General features: G+C 39.2%; 1 protein-coding gene across 2 annotated transcripts in view; it reads right to left on the reverse strand.

Moving 5' to 3' along the window:
- LOC136826877 (tigger transposable element-derived protein 1-like) overlaps positions 1–11921 on the reverse strand; it is a 12434-nt gene extending 513 nt beyond the window's left edge. The window contains exons 1-4 of one of the 2 annotated variants that reach the window (XR_010849725.1): positions 11339–11921; positions 2000–2870; positions 1711–1862; positions 1141–1211 (exon numbers count right to left, since the gene is read on the reverse strand). Coding sequence is in view for 1 of the 2 variants with exons in the window: in XM_067084406.1 (XP_066940507.1) it covers positions 1771–1862; positions 2000–2870; positions 11339–11827 (1452 nt within the window). In the remaining variant the exon portion in view is untranslated. Of the gene's footprint in view, positions 1–1140; positions 1212–1709; positions 1863–1999; positions 2871–11338 lie in introns of those variants that run through there. The other variant, XM_067084406.1, reaches the window with a different exon arrangement.
- Positions 11922–17572: the final 5651 nt, after the last annotated feature.

Consider the following 17572-nt stretch of genomic DNA (forward strand, 5'->3'; position numbering starts at 1 on the left):
AAATAAATCAGCGACCTTCTTACAAATACTATTGTTAAGGAGATAAGGGAACTTCACGTATATACAAAATTTAGGAACATTATGTACTAATTTTTCCTCTTTAATTTTGAGTAAAGCAGTTCCTTTAATGATCTATAAAAATGTTTTCTCATGGAAGGTCCTCCAGGAAGATGTCAGAGTAATTGTCCTGTAGAGGAGAGTAGATAATGAGTTTAATCCAAAGTTAAAATGGCAGGAAGTATAAAAATTTGTTTTCAGACCTGTAAATGTGCTGTTTTCTATGTATAAGCGTATGAAAGCAATGAATATTTTCAGTCAGTCATAAATCTAAAAACTAAAGAGATTTTTGTTTCTTTCTCAACAGTAAACCTAATACTAGGGTGCTGGGCATTAAAACACTCAAGAAACATATCCGAATTGAAACCATGTTTAAAAATAAGGGGCAGAAATTTAGGGGACAAGAATCTAAAAAAAAGACTCCTCCAGGGAGTTCGTAAAAATGTTAGCGAAAATAGGGCAGAGTGAATGGCCCATAGTCATCCCTTCCACCTGTCTTTAGGAACAACCGTTAAAGACAAAGGCCGTGTCCCACACGGTCAAGTTCAAAACTTGTTTAAAAAGAATTTTGTTAAAACTGTTAAACAGTCTCCGTAAGGAAAGAGTATTTCTAAAATTTCGTTGATTGTCTCTCCTACTGGAACACTGGTAAACAGGAACTTAAGGTCGAAACTGGTCATAAAAAGGTCAGAATCCTGTTTCCAAATCTCATTTTTTAAAATCCGAAGAATCCTTTAAGGCATATGAATGAATTTCTAGTAAAGGGTTGCAGAAGAGGGACCAAATACTTTGCTAACTTGTAAGCAGCAAGATTTACAGAAGAAAGTATCAGTCTTAGTGGAATATTTTCTTAGCGAATTTTTGGGAGACCGTATATAATCCCAATCCTGTTACAAACAGATTTTGAAAAGTGATGTCATCTATAACTCTTTCCTGCTTGAGGTATTCATTCTGTCTTTAGTCTTTATAACATCCTGCAAGTTTGGGGTTCCAATTTTATTAAATTTCGATGTATCATCTAAAATTATATTCATCTTATGTACATAATCTACAGTAGTTTATCTAGGACCACCTTTCCCTTACCTTTGCCAGGGTACATAATAACGATGCTGTCATCCTTGGCCAAGTCCTTAAGTAATTGTAAATCTTCCTTCCTGAAAAAAGAGATTAACTTGGTTTTATGATTAAGATTATTATTCTCGTATTTGTCACTGACTATTTTTGTTTATAAAAATATTATGTTTCTGTGACATTCCTTTTTCTTATTATTCTTATTATTTGTGTTATTTCCAGTCTTGAAAATGGAATCTGGTATTGCGAAACGTCGTCGGCCCTAATAAGCTTGTTAAATCTTCATGGTGCCTTTTCCTTGATGTAACCCCCACATCACCATGCGTTCTTAAGGGGAAATTATGATCCACTTACACAACGTCTTTATGAACGTATCCCCTGTGTAAATGGAGTGTTATCTATATCTATATATATATAATTATATATAGTATATACATACACACGCACACATTACATATATGTATATAATATATATTTACACAGGGGATACGTTCATAAAGACGTTGTGTAAGAGGATCATAATTTCCCCTTAAGAATCCTTGGTGATGTGGGGATTAGGTTCCGAAACAGTTGGAAACCCACCCGTTTTTTCACTTTCGATAATAAATATGATTATGTGAAAAATCATAAAGAACTTTAAAATCACAAGTTTTCACTGTCAGTCATTATGTTCTTAACTTCATTCCCTTCCAGTTCGTGCTGCTGGCTCGGGTGACGACTCCACAGTTCCCCATCTGTAGGAAAGAATGGCAGAATAAGTGGGTTAAGTTCAGAAGCAATGGAATTCTTATTTATTGGAAAATGATAATTAATGAAGGGCACAGTACAGTATAATCATTAGTACTACGGATACAAACACAAACAAACTTACAAAAATTCCCTAAGTATTTTATTTCTTCCCGCTTTCCTGGAGACTGCTTTTTTGTTGACTTCTCATTCTTCTTCTCTAGAATTTCCTCATAACATGCAATATTCGCCCTCACATTTCCTGCCACTTTCAAACTCCTCTCAACTTTTGGGTCTTTATCTACTAAGATTTGAAGTCCTTCCCTGATCTTATTCAGTGCCTCTTGCAAATCTTTCGTCAGCAACATTTTCTTGGTAGTTGCTGGTGAGACTGTTCCTTCCATTTCCTTTTGCTGTTTCATTTCGATTAGGTCCTCAATGTCCTTATCATAAACGTCAGTGAAGCCTGCTTCTCTGATCTTGGACAGAGTTTCCTTGTTTGCCGATGCCACATTCTCCTCGATGCTGGGGCCAGTGAAGTCGTGCACTAACTGGGGACACAGTTTCTTCCACACTCCATTCAAGCAACTCCTAGGAATCTCTTCCCAAGCTGACTTTATAAAGCCAATAGCATCATTGATATTGAAAGCCTTCCAACAATCATGCACAGGAACATTTTCTTGATTCGCCTCCTGAACCACGTGTTTTACAGTTGTACGGAGGTAGTACGACTTAAAAGTCTTGATGATTCCCTGGTTGCAGGGCTGCAATGAAGATGTGGTGTTTGGAGGAATGAAGCAAATCCTGAAGTGGTCAGAGAGAACTTCTGTTCTAGGTGGGTGGCTTGCAGCATTGCCAAGAACGAGGAGAATCTTGAATGGTATGCCTTCTCTCTTGCAGTAACACTCGAGCTCGTTGTGTAACTTCTCGCAGAAGTAGTCATTAGAGATTTGTTCAGTCATCCATGCCATAGGGTTGGAGTACCAATAACATGGAAGGAGAGCCTTTGCATAGCCCTGAAAAAAATGTGAATAGTGTTCTTTATAGTATATTACTTGGAAATATGTAATTATGATTATGTAGTGTAATTTTGCTTTCCCTTCTTTACAAGCAAGTCTGTAGCACATTCCCTACCTGAGTGCAGTTTTGCGTGCGTTCCCAAGTTACCTTAAATGTCCGTCAAGCATCAACTCATTGTAACGAGCCGACCAGACGCCCAAATAGAACTCACCTAACTTAACCAAACACACCCATAAGTTAATCTGACAAGTTAGCCATATCCAATATGACGTGACTCATTACTGTTTTAACTGTTTTACAGGAAATCATGATTCTAATTATATATAACAGCAGGATGTTTTGATGAGAAATAAGTGAAATTATAATGGTTTTAAAATAAGATTTGAATTTGCATATCATCGACATCGTCCTTAGACATCATCACCGTAGCACTCATTGGTTAAGCTACACCCATGATCTCTGCTTCAGTGACGTCATGAATAACAATAGCTATCGAACACAGGCATAAAACTGTTGTCAAATTGTTATTGATATTAAGTGCCTAATGGCAAGAATACAGACCATGGTGATTATTTATATTTATATATATATATATATATATATATATATATATATATATATATATATATATATATATATATATATTGTTATTGATATTAAGTGTGCCTAATGGCAAGAATACAGACCATGGTGATTATTTATATTTATATATATATATATATATATATATATATATATATATATATATATATATATATATATATATATATATATATATATATATATATATATATATATATATATATATATATATATATATATATATATATATATATATATATATAGTTATATATATTATATATATATATATATATATATATATATATATATATATATATATATATATATATATATATATATATATATATTATATATAATATATATATATATATATATATATATATATATATATATATATATATATATATATTTACAAATATTACTGTTGTTTGTCTCGTAACTTTTGATTGTAAAGATATCAGCCTGACTGAGACCGGGAAAAGACGTTGTCTAGATTAGAAGCGTCTTCAGTTCAAACTTTAACGTCCGTTGAAAAGGATAGGTAGCATTCAGCCATTTTCCCCTATAGGAAAATTCCCATATCAGCCTTAAAAATAGGTGGTCCTAGGTCCTTTTCCTTCCTACCTGTCTCTTTGGCGAATGTTTTAACAGGCGCGGACGCCTGGGGTGACTGTTCTTGACCTAGGCTGGTCAGTGAACTTCAGAGAGACTGGAGCATTCGAAGAGACCACACATCCGACGGGGCCTCTTCTCCCTTTCTTTGTCTATTATTCTATTGGTGAAGTGAAGAAAGCAGTGCGAGAGAATCCTCGGCAGTGGTTGATGCGCCTAGCGTTCGTCCTAGGTAAAGTAAGCTTTTGTTCAAAACCGCCATTCTTTATCTTTTTCTGTATTTACCATTTCCTTTGTTTCCTCCTTCATCCCCACTTACTGTATATGTGTTTCACGAAGTCTAGATTAAGCCAAATTGTATATTTATTGGCTTCAACCCTGTTATTCAGTAAAATACCTAGGTTAGAATTAAGCAACACAGTTTTTAAGTCGATACTTTTGTATGCCTCGCGTTCGATGTTGGGAAGAACCGTTGCGTTTGAAATCTAAAATTCATCTCAAATATTCTTGTTAAGGTTAATTACCCTTAACTGGCGACCTTTGGCTAATTAACGACTGTCTTTGAGGTTAACTTTTGGCTTCAAGTGGCAGATTACGTGTCTTCTTGGTCTGCAGGGCGTAAAGTGCGTAAATTGAATAATACATGATCAGCCAAGACACCTGCGCTAACTGTGGCGACACATAGAATCTAAAGTAAATTTTAGAGAAGAATCGGAGAAAAGAAATTAAAATTACATTAATTCAAAGATAAAAAGTCAGATATTGAATTCCATTTCCAATCTTCCAAACAAGAGCAGGCATAATAAACATTAAAGAGAATGGTTATAATAACAGGTGGTGAAATTAGCCGTAGGTAGAGGAAGGTGCGACTGAGCAGAAGCGAATCTGATTTGTCTAGATTTAAGAAGGGCATTTTACGATGTTCGGCGTTAGAAATGGATTCAGTAGCGAATCAGCAGGCCCATTTCATGTACACAAAGGAATGTAATGTCAGCGTCGGCTTAATTCCGATCGTTATTGTTCATAAGCGGGAATCAGAGTGGAAGCCGTGTCAGTAAAATAGCAAATGAACGAAATAGTAATTTTACAATAAAATGTACCGTGCAATAGCAGTATTAGGCAGGCCAGCATTGCTTCTTCATTCTTTGTTAATGTTCGGGTGAGAGTGCGATAACAAGTCAAGCGTTGTTAGAGTAATTTCGTTTTCCATCCGTAACGTAAAAAACTATGCATGATTGGTATATTTAAAGTAAAATCTGGATACCTGCATTTGTTTCGTTCGTTGTTTTGAATTTGGTGCAAAAAAGAAAATACCCGCCATTTTGGATTCCTCCGCCGTGTTCGCGCGGTTGTTTTGAAATTGTTCGAACTGTTTGTGAGAGGAACCACCATTTGATGTTCTCGCGCCGCCCAAGGTTTTGAAATTTAGGCCTAATGGGACTTGGCCACCATCTTAAGACTTTGTTATTGTGACAGACTCTGCACGAGCCACTCTTGGGTCATTTTTTTTTTTTCCTTTCGTAGTGGACCCACCTCGCAATATCTTAGCTAGACAGACTTCGATAGACAAAACCAAAAGATAATTTGACGGGAAGATAGGCCTTAGTTAGGATTAATACAATAACAAGTTCTATACAAATACATGCTGTAAAATCATATAAAAAGAATTTAAAATTATGTGGCTCAAGTCTTGTAATCGCATCAGCTCCCAGGAAAATTACGATAATGTCTAAGGAAGCCCAGGCAGCGTATATCTATCTGATTTTATTAAGATCCATGCCATTGTGCATTTATAAGATCTTTGCTTTATATGTTCTCGACAACAAGAAATTAGCTGGTTGAATCTTCTCTCTCTCTCTCTCTCTCTCTCTCTCTCTCTCTCTCTCTCTCTCTCTCTCTCTCTCTCTCGTCATTCAAGTAGCATTCCTAACCTAAGTGTACGTGACCCTCTTCAAGAAGAACGGCCGACACTAGGCTAATTCGAATACAGTAAACCAAATAAAGAAACACCTCTGTCCCCAACAGATGAGGACAAGTTAAAAAGTAGTACAATACAGTGATAAACTGTCGATTAAATGGGCCTGCTATCAGACCCGAAGCAAACAGTAGTCTTTCACCCTCTGAAAGAAGGAGGGGTTAGCACTGGGTACTGGGACCAGCCACTCACGAGGATCTTTAAGAAAAAGCCCAAATTCACTTTATTCCACAGTGCCAATAATTTGCTGCACTGTCATCACTCGAATAGCTTACTTCTCTCTCTCTCTCTCTCTCTCTCTCTCTTTACCTTCCCTTTCTCTCTACGATTGTCACACTCTGCAGGGGTGTAGAAGTGCCTTTCCTCCCTTAGCCTAGTTGGACTCCAGTAGAGGTCCCTAGGAACACATTGGCACCAAGTGCCACCAAGCAAGCTTATATAGGCAATAAGTAAAACGAAAACAAAGGGAACACAGAGAAAGTTCTTCTCGGAACCTAACCCTGCACCAGTGCCTAGGAGATACTGAATTGCCACTAATTAGTAACCGCCTGCGGCACACCCAAACTACAGTGCCACCTTTGAAAGGTGCCACGTCATTTGAAGAACTTCCTCGCTGCCCCATTGCATGATCGACCGGTTAGGCGCCTTCCCCACAGAACCATGGCAGCAGGCATTATAAAACCTTCTGGGGCTGGGGACTGGCGGCAGGTCTCACCGGCTCGGAACTTACCACCTGGGTTAGGGCAAGTGGACTGACTCCAGCCAAAGCGGGAGAAGGAAGAAAGACTCGAGCAGAGGAGATTATGAACCCGGAGCAGAGGATGTATGAGCCGAGCAGAGGAAGTATGAAGAGCGAAGAGCGTGTGGGAAGCCGAGCAAGGCAATTAGAAGAGGAAGAGAAGAAGAAGACGGCATGAGTTAGCCTGCAAGGAAAGTGAGCTAGCCTGCAAGGAGAAAGAGCTCGAGCTGGAAAGAGCGAAAATGGAGAATGCCGAAGCTATGGCTCGACAGCAAGCCTCCAGTCCTACACCTGCTGCATCAAACGCTCCAATTTCGAGCATCAATTCCCTAGTCCCCAAGTGGACTGAGGACGAGCCAAGCTTGTGGCTGGGAGAGATCGAGGCTCTTTTAGGTAACTACAGCACCACGGAGACGGAGAGAGCCTTAATACTAGCCAAGCATATGGAAAGGAAAAAGCAGAGCAGCTTCACTCACTGGAGAGAGAGCCAGAGAGCGGAAGTTGTGGGAGTCATTACAAAAGGCCTAAAAGTTAACCTCCAGAAAAATGGAGACCATGGTTCGAGTCTTGCCAAGAAGTCGGCTGGTTTTAGACGAATGGGCATGTCACAAACCCAGTCGGTGCAGCTAGTTCGACTCCTTGGCCTGCCGCGACGTTTTGAGGATCTTTTCAATCGGACCATGCTGAAGCCTTTTCCAATGTGTGCCGAGTCCTTGCTTGTATATCTTAACGATAAACAGCCCTCCACACTTATGGAAGCTTGTCTTGTAATTTGATTCGTGGGAAACTTTCAATCAAGTCGCATAGCACCTCGCCAGAGCTGAATCGTTCCCCAGGCCTGCCTCTCGAACTCCCTTTCGCCGAAGGAATGGACTGCCTAGCAAGATCCCTGTGCAGCTATTGCAGAAGAATGCGCTGGAGCTGAGAGTGCCGATACAAACTCGGCACTAATAAGCAACCTAACCCTACCAGCCGAACTCCGCTCGATTCATCCCAGCTCAGCCCTCTCCTCAACAGTTACTGCAGGCCACGAGCCCATCAAAGAGCCCAGCCAAATCCTGTGGGCTGCTAGCCACGATACAATGCTGGATCTCCGGCCTGTCACATCATGTCCCCACCACCAAATTTGTCAACCTAATCAGCACTTGCCATTCTCTGGCGGTCCGCACCGGATCATACCCAAAGAACTGAAACCCAGTTCATCTCGGTAGCCCCTCTTCAGAGCACTAGCCTGCCATTGACCCCTTCCGGTCTGGTAGACACTCTGGCAGACATTGGCTGATCACTGAGGCCCAAGTACCAGCGGTGCCATGGTTGTGAAACCCAGTGAAATGAGTGGATAGAGGGCACACCATTACCGTTCCTACTGTCTAACTCCAGGTTATATGACCTTGGTCTGATACCCCGTGGTAGGTGGAAATTCGGCCGGGTGGCTTTCTTGTTAGTCGGGATCTTCTCTGCGGAAGCCGATTACCACGCCACACGCAGCCACGTTACCTCTCATGTAGGCCCCATCTAACACTCTCAATAATGACAAACCTCCACCTTCCATACAAAGTGGTCAGCGGAAGAACTGCTAAACTATTTCAGCTAGCCCTCTCCAGTGCGAAGGGCCAGCCAAGAGATCCTCCCCCTCCAGCGAAGAGATTCAGGAGGAGCAGTACCGCTGCAGGGCGTGCAGCGGGCAGACCCTCCACAAATTGGGAGGGCTGCCCAGGCAAAAAGCAGAAACGCACCGGGCTCAAACTCACGGAGGCTCGATCTCCGCTGAGCAGGAATCTCTGCGCATTAAACCTAGAGTCAAATCCGCCGGGTATTGCACCTCCGGACCCCTCGTCGAGCATGCCTGACCACTCCAACTGCTGCCAGCGCCACTTGCGAGCACTGAGCAGTGCCAGACCCGTCCGTCCACGGACGTTGAGCCTGTGAACTCTATGCGAGGTCTAAATCATGAAGCGATCGATGGGATTCACCCCATGCAGTTGATCATCGCGACTGGAGAGCCTCCAGCACCGAAACTTCTTCTTTGCAAATTTGACTCCAGGATGAACCCCTGGGGATGAAATATTACCCCTTCCTTGAAGACAGGAACTGGCATCCTCGGACGCAGAAGTCGGACTCTGCCAGTTGTGCCAACGGCGGTGGGGAGTCCTCCGCAGCTTTTGCAGTTGCTGACCCGCGCCCGCTAGCCCTTCTGGCCTGTCCGGAGTCGGTGCTCTCATCACCTCCTAGGCCAGCTACTGTCAAACCTTGGAGGAACCCGAGAAAGAAGAAGAAGAAGGAGCGGAGGCCCGGTAGTTGCCGAGCTGTAAGCTCATCCAGGCATAGTGCCCTCTCGGCCTGATGCCTAATGATCCTGGCCCCTTGCCCAGAGGAGGTGGCCAGTGTGATCTCTTTCTTGTACTTGGTGCCTAGCCTGGGCGCCTTATTCACGGTACATCAATTTAGTAACCTTGTTCCTTCCACCACCCGGTATAGTAATCCATTAAGTAGCCTAACTAATTTCAATAATGTAACTATTGTGAACCGAGCCACATATCCAGGACACACATGGCTTAATTTCATTGAGGCACCCATTTATCTATAGGGAAACCAGCCTCCATGAATTAACTAGTAATTATTAATTGTATTAAACATAAACCAAGTTGTGATTTAGTTGGAGCATTATGTATTTGGTGCTTTACGATTAGGGTTAGGATAGGTTAGGCAGGGAATATCATAGAATATTGCCACTAGGCTAGGTCTAAACATACATCATGATTGAAGGAGGTAGCCTATAATAACCGTAGCACCTTCTCGTACTATTAGACTTAAGTGAAGTAGTGATTATAGCTCGTATCCTGCTCCCCAGGGTTAGGTAGTTCTGTAGCTGGTAGGCTAATAGGACCTAATCTGCTCAGGAAGAGAGTAACCGAGGCAAACAGCTAGCAAGTATAGACCTTCACGCCCGAAAAGAAGTGAGCCCTCTTAAGATGGGGAGCTTTACAAATGTACTGCTGTTCGCCTCGTAACTTTGAGATTGTAAAAATATCAGCCTGACCGGAAAAGAGCGTTGTCTAGATTAGAAGCGTCTTCAGTTCAAACTTTAACGTCCTGAAAGGATGGGTAGCATTCAGCCATTTTCCCCTATAGGAAAAATTCCCCATCAGCCTTAAAAATGGGGTGGTCCTAAGGTCCCTTTTCCTTCCTACCTGTCTCTTGGCGTGTTTTAACAAGAAGCATGACCTGGGGTGACTGTTCTTGACCTAGGCCGGTCAGGAACTCAGAGAGACTGGAGCATTCGAAGAGACCACCGTCCGGCGGGGCCTCTTCCCCTTTCTTTATCTATTATTCTGTTGGTGAAGTGAAGAAGCAATTTAGAAGACTCCTCTCAATGGTGGTTGAGTCGCTTTAACGTTCGTCCCTAGGTAAAAGTAGCTTTTTGTTCAAACTTCGCCCATTCTTTATCTTTTTGTGTTCGCATTTCTTTGTTTCCTCCTTTATCCCCACTTACTGTATATGTGTTTACGAAGTCTAGATTAAGCCAAATTATTATATTGTTAGCTTCAACCCCGTTATTCAAGTAAAATACCTAGGTTAGGGTAAGCAACACAGTTTTAAGTCTCGATGCTTTTGTATGCCTCGTGTTCGATGTTGGGAAGAACCGTTGCGTTTGAAATCTAAATTCATCTCAAATATTCTTATTGGAGTTAATTATCGTAACTGGCGACCTTTAGCTAATTAACGACTGTCTTTGAGGTTAACGGCTTCAAGTAGCAGATTACGTGTCTTCTTGGTCTGCAGGGCGTAAAGTGCGTAAATTGAATAATACATAGTCAGCCAAGACACAAACGTAACAATATATATATATATATATATATATATATATATATATATATATATATATATATATATATATATGTAAATTTCTTTCCCTTGGCTTATGTGAAATTTTTTGCATTACTTTTCTCCGTTCTTGTGGAAATATGTAGTGACATTATGGCCCCGTATGATGATACAAAAGTAACAAATGAATTTTTATGTCTTAACATTTTCTAGGCCCTTTTTCGAAGCAATTTGATTTCAGCAGTGAAAACTAGAAACCTATGTGTTAGGTTTGTGGTGAGAATGCCTACGTGAACGCACCTAGGGTGGGGACTCACTCGGACACCCTAAAACCTTCCCAAATGCAAATGAATCTGTATTGCTCAAGGAACGGAAAACAAAATTATGCCAGCACAACAATGTATTTTAATGTAAACCCCCAGAATTCTAACTGATATTTTCATATATGCTATAATTCGCTAGTAAAGATTCCCATTTTTGGTAACAAGCATGAACTAAAATCAAGGATTCTGCTAAAAAAAAATGGTCTGGCATTGCTGTCCAACCCTAATAGCAATAACAATAACTAATAATTATACTAATACCTAATAAAAATATTAACTAAAAATACAATAGTGATAAAGAATAACAACAGTAAAACAGGCACTACGAAGATTTGAATTTTTCTTGTGAGACGTAAAGTGAAATCAAGGTTTCAGATATAATTCAAGTGACATAACCTATATTCTTACCTTCGAACCAAGTGGATTTTCGGAGTGATACACCAGAGCAGGTTTAAGCCTGTAGTCTCCCTCAGCATTAGCGCCCAAGAGGAGAGTGAGCCGGCCCTGGGAAGCCTTAAAACCATGTGATTCCTCCTCAGAAATGAAGGCCCTGCCAGGGAGTTTTTTCCAATAAAGAATTGTCTCGCCTATATTGAAAACTTGCTTGGGCGTGTAACCTCCTTCCCTAATGATGGCATCCAGGCTAGCCGAAAAGTTCTTTGTAGCTTCCAAGTCAGACTGCGCCGATTTCCTTAAGATAGGTCTCCCAGAGTACCGATTGTGGTAGTAACGTACCGTACTCTCACTAATCCCAAGTGCGGAACTGATGCATGATATCGTCTCTCCCCTCTGACACCGATCCAGCACTTCTAACTTTTGCTGAAAATTCAACGTCTTCCTGTTCTTCTTAACGGTACTGCTGCTGTCAGTAGAGGTGGATAGGCGCTTAGACGCCATAGTGACGTGTGATGGCACTGACTTCTCTGCTTGTTGATAAGTGTGTGTGTGTGTGTGTGTGTGTGACGAAACTGTGGTTACCGTTTCATGTGGCATGCCACACCGCTCGGGATTCCCGCCGCCAAGCGGCAGCATGGGAGGTTTCACTCATAATTTCGTATGTAATTTCAGTTTATTTTATTCCAAATCTTATTCAGCCTGCCCACTGTTTGGGTGACTTTTTTCACTATTCACTAAATTCCAGCTCAAAAGAACATGTACTCTATATCAGTGTTCCAAAATATCTGAAAAATTCATTCTCAATACAGTAATCGCTTCTCCATCTAATGTTAGTTTATCCCTTTGTGCATAAGACGTCTTCATTACTTCTGTTTTACCGAGATTGATTTCGAGCTAAACCTCTCTGATGTATGATGTACTCTAATATGCAAGCTTTGTACAAAAACAGCATCATGTGCATATTTTAAGCCTGTCAAGTTTCCGTTACTGCAATCTAAACCCTCTCCTCCTCCTCCGACCACGGATTTCACTATAAAACCTATGCAAGAGAAGAGCGCATGGAAAATAACATTCCCTTGTGGTATCTTTCTTCCATTTTTATGGTTATATGTCATCTGTTTTTATTTCTTCTGTTTCTACACCGCCAGTTTCGTATATACACACACACACACACACACACACACACACACACACACACACACACACATATATATATATATATATATATATATATATATATATATATATATATATATATATATGCATATACATATACTCGTATATGTATCTATGTATGTATAAAGTGATGTCCAAGTGTTCATACTCGTATCGTAAACAGAATTATCTTATCAACCACTTATTTCAATCCGTTTCAGGATCTTTGTTCACTAAACATTGTGGATGATAAAACATCTTTGTCGATAAGCAAATCAAGTGCCTTATCCCCATGAGCCTCAGGTAACAAGTCTGTGGAGAAGGTTACTGCAAAGAAATTTGGATTACGTTCAGTATCATTAATGATTGATTGTTTGGCACAATAATGAAAACGATTAAACCTAAAAAAACTGTCTTTTTAAATTTTCATAAATATTCAGAGTCCTGTACAGTACAATGTCGATGATGTTTTGCAGCTTGTTCTTTATTTGATCGAGTAGTTGAATTTGTGCTGTGAAACTATTCAAATTATTCAAAGCTGAGTTTTCGTTGTTTATGATTAAGCTACCGTTAGGTCAGCCAGTACGGGATGTTGCTCATAGAGCAGCCCGTAATTCCAAGTTAAGACGGATGCTGAGGCAAACTTTAGAGCACACGCAAACACTCACACTTAGTAGTATTATTTATTCTCTGCCGTTTTAAAGTATCTTCTTTGCCCACGAAGTTGGAAAAAAGTCATATTTGTACACGTCTTTGTGGGGCAGCGGGAGGTATTTATAAGGTGATAGGTAGCAGGATATCTCAAGAACAGCAATATAGTATTTGATGAAACTTGGTAAATATATTCTTTTGGCCACCTTCTCAAGATGATTAACTTTTCGGATAAATTAATTAGAGGTGAAAGATTAAAGAGTTATGGTATACTTCCCTTACTGACTAATTACGGGCTCATTTTTTCACTGATGAGTGGCCTTGTCATTGTATGATCTGCCAAATGCTCTCCGGAGAAATGAACTACGATCGCAAAGAAATGAATTACGTAAAACACCATTTATGGCAATATTTAGAGCCAGAGCACTTCCATTATGGCATGGTTCCACTTCGGTTATGACCAATAACTTCACTGATCAAACCAATTATAATTATATTATCTATGCACTTGTGTATGGCTCTCTCTCTCTCTCTCTCTCTCTCTCTCTCTCTCTCTCTCTCTCTCTCTCTCTCTCTCTTTCAAGCTCAAGAGGACCAAAATAGCATGGATCATGTTGAGGTTATTTCAACAAACATCAAGCAACATCAAACTCATAAACATGCAACGCCGGAACGAATATCGGTAACGCTGCAGCCCCGACTATTTGAAAACCAAAGGTCTGAGCTGTCAGGTTTTTCATTCAACATTTTTGAAGTCCAGCTCTTTCAAGGAAGAACAAACCAAAGCAAAAACCGCAGGAATCAAAGAGCAAGAGTGCTGTCGTTTCGTAACATAAGCAGGAATAGTAATGAAGTAACAATTGGCAGGCAGGTTATAACGTGGGATTTCCATCGAGAACCTGTGGCCCATATCATTTTCTTGATTTTCAAGGTCTTGATAATATTTTGTAATTTTCCCATATCACGAAACACTACACTTTACAATTTATGTCACGATTAACTTTATACTTATTTTCCCAATTATACATCTATTTTACATCATTTTCTAGTGTGACATTGTTAAATATTTAAGGATTGAAGAATTTAACAATATTCCATAGAATACATAGTTCATATATCCCTTGTGACTTTTACTTCATATTTTTACATTGCCTATTTTTATATCTGATATTGTTATATCCTAACATATCTGTTGATTATGGGTATGATTCAACCAAATAAAAATCTAAATCCACTTTGATGTGGGGTAAGTAATTTATTTCTATTAAGCCAAAATCAAAATAGAAAATTCAGTAGTTTTATTTTTTTTATTTTCTTTTATTGTCCTAGCCTTCATATTATATAACAAAAGTTTCGAGTCCTGATAAATTTCCACTTTATACATTTTTATTAAGTCAAACCGCCTGATTATTGACTGAGTTGTTATTATTTCATGGTCATACTTATTTAAAAATTCTCTCTCTCTCTCTCTCTCTCTCTCTCTCTCTCTCTCTCTCTCTCTCTCTCTCTCTCTCTCGAGTCTTAAAAATGGGTCACTGACATTTTACCAGATTATTCAAGTCAGACAGCGGGTGCACTACTCTGTTGCTTCTGTTGATGTTTCACCATTGTTCCAGTTGTTCTTAGATATCCCGTGATCTTTATAACTGAAAAGTTGTAATGATGTTACATTTCTGTACACATTCAGTAACGACCGAAGAGTGGCTAGAACAGTATACAACTTCATCAGTCACAAATAGTTAAACCAAAACATGACCTTGCCGGATCGAGTAAACAAAACCTACATATCCCCACTTACATTCAAACCTGTTGCAGGTTTCCACATCCTGCACAATATAAGTATTACACTCATGAAAACCCTTTATTGTAAAAAAAATACAGTTTTTCTACTTCAGATAATGAAAAAAATGGCTCCTCTTCATCTTTTTATTTTGTATATCTTGTTTTGCTTTTCCGGGCTTACACAACAGAATGAGTTTAACGATCATATAGACATACTGGCAATATTCTTATATATAATACGGAGTAAAATGTATTTTGGGTTCCCAGGTATGACAGGGACCACAGAACGGATTAAAAAATCTATTATGACTCGTACTTTGGTGTCTATACTTGTCACTCCCTTAAAATCCTCTCCACAAGGTGGGTTTGTCAACATATACGTATTCCTGGGATTATCAGCTATTTACTCTAAATGCAGCAGCACGTTGCCTTAATCTTCATCTTTTGATATACATGGTAAATTCTTTGCGGCATAATAGTGTGATATCAACGTTTACGTCAAATGAATTATTAAATTGTTACTTCTGCAAAAGCTATAACAAAAATTTCAGTTAAGAATTCGCCCATGACTACTGTAATATCTTCATTATAACCCCCTTTTTTATGTGTACTAACAAACCGTGGAAAACCTCATTGCTAACGGGAAACAGATGCAGTGAAACTGAATGTGGTCAGTTATGAATCGGATTCAGATATAACGACTTACTTGATTCAGCAGAACCTTGAAACATTGATTCAGTAATCTTTAGCGCTCTATTTTGATTCGCCACTTCCCACCAAAACATGGCTAGCGTGTCGTAGGCCAACCACACTGTACCATCATCCTCACAAACTCAGAAACGGACTTTAGTTCCCCCACCACCCCCCACACCCCTTTCTTTCTCTCTCTCTCTCTCTCTCTCTCTCTCTCTCTCTCTCTCTCTCTCTCTCTCAGACTATGCAATAAATCAAAGAAAATTAATTATTTAGCAAAACGATTATATTTCAGCGAACCTGTGTAAAAAAAATCTACTGGGATCAAAGTAATTATCAGATACCTTCCCTTTCCTTGTGGCTGAATTATCGAATAATGGAAGAAATGGAAACAACATTAATGAAAAAATGTTTACTGTTTAATGGAGAACCTTACAGTGGAAGGATATTATTATTATTATTATTATTATTATTATTATTATTATTATTATTATTATTATTATTATTATTATTATCACTGAACTACCCACAGCAAACTTCCACAAGGTAAAATGTTCATGCGGAAAAATAAAAAGAAGAAGCAGCATTGAAAGGTTTCAAGGGGAATCAGTACATCAAAGAACTTGAAGCAAAGGGTGCAGACATTGTAAAGGAAGACAGACTCAGTATGTTGAACCTGGAGGCGAACTTCAGGAGAAAATACAAGGATGAGGTTTGCGATCTCTGTCAAACCGAAGACAACAATGACTCTTCATTCTTCTGTAAGGAATTAAAGAAAATAAAGGTTAGGACTTAACCTTCAAGACCTAGAATCTTCTAACAAATATTGGTTGAATGCATAAGACTGGCAATGAGGGTTGAGAATTGGTTTAGCATTGGAAGTATTGGTTGTTAAAGCTAGAGACAGTGTTACCTCAGTAACATAACTGTAAAAGGTACAAGGTCACTCAATCAAGTAAAGAACTAACGCATAAATTTTCAGTAAAGGAAAAATTGCTAAAGCAATTGCACGTAAAATTTCAATAGTAAAAAGTTCAGTAAAGGTGTAAAAGTAACATTTTCAGGAAGGAGTTGGATAAGGGCAAGAGACTTTTAGGGTCCAATGGTGATTTGTTTGTTCACAATGAAATTTTTCAAGTATTACTTATTGGAAACAGATCAGTGAAGTCCTAAAGATAAAGTAACTATGAAGTGTGTCATCAAAAACTAAATTTTGTAAATAAAGTGAATATTGAAAAACGTGCAATCAGTCTGATTAAAGAAGGAATAATATGTTAAATGGCCCTATCCCCAGGTCTCTGGTAGCCGTGGCTCCCTGGGTCAGCAAATTCCTTCTCCTTTGTTGACTCCTCTCACTGAACCTATTCTTAAACAAAGGCCTACTGGAATTAAACACCGAAGTACAGAACTAGACTTTATTTGCAAATTTAACGAAAGTGATTCAGCAAAAGTTACGATCATGAAATGGAGTGAATTCCACCCCCTCTAAATGGAAACCATTACTAGAGGAAATTCTGATTCACAAATATTCAGATTACTAATTCGAAACCAACTAATACTAGTGACTAACTCCCTGGTCACCAAATAAAGTAATAAGGTCATAATTATTCTAGACCACAATAAATGTCATATAGTATGTGACAGAATAACACCACTTTCAAATATATTAGTCCTTTAAGGACGAACCCAGAATTCCTGTTGAAAGAAACATATCATATATTAAAACCTGGAATGGTGTTAAAAGACATTCCTATCCAAAACAGAAAAATGCACAATTGAAACGGAACAGGACAATGGATCATGGGAACATGGAGGAATTTCACTGCAGCATAATTGGGTCTTTTCAAAAAAATGTCAGGAAAAGATATTAAGTGTTCATGAGCTATTGTACTCACTTTTTATGGCGACAAGTAACAGATTTTCCAGTGGCGATCTTCCAACTCTTCACCACTAACCAAAACAGAC

Source organism: Macrobrachium rosenbergii, chromosome 41, assembly GCF_040412425.1.
Source record: "Macrobrachium rosenbergii isolate ZJJX-2024 chromosome 41, ASM4041242v1, whole genome shotgun sequence".
Taxonomy (NCBI): Eukaryota; Metazoa; Arthropoda; class Malacostraca; order Decapoda; family Palaemonidae; genus Macrobrachium; species Macrobrachium rosenbergii.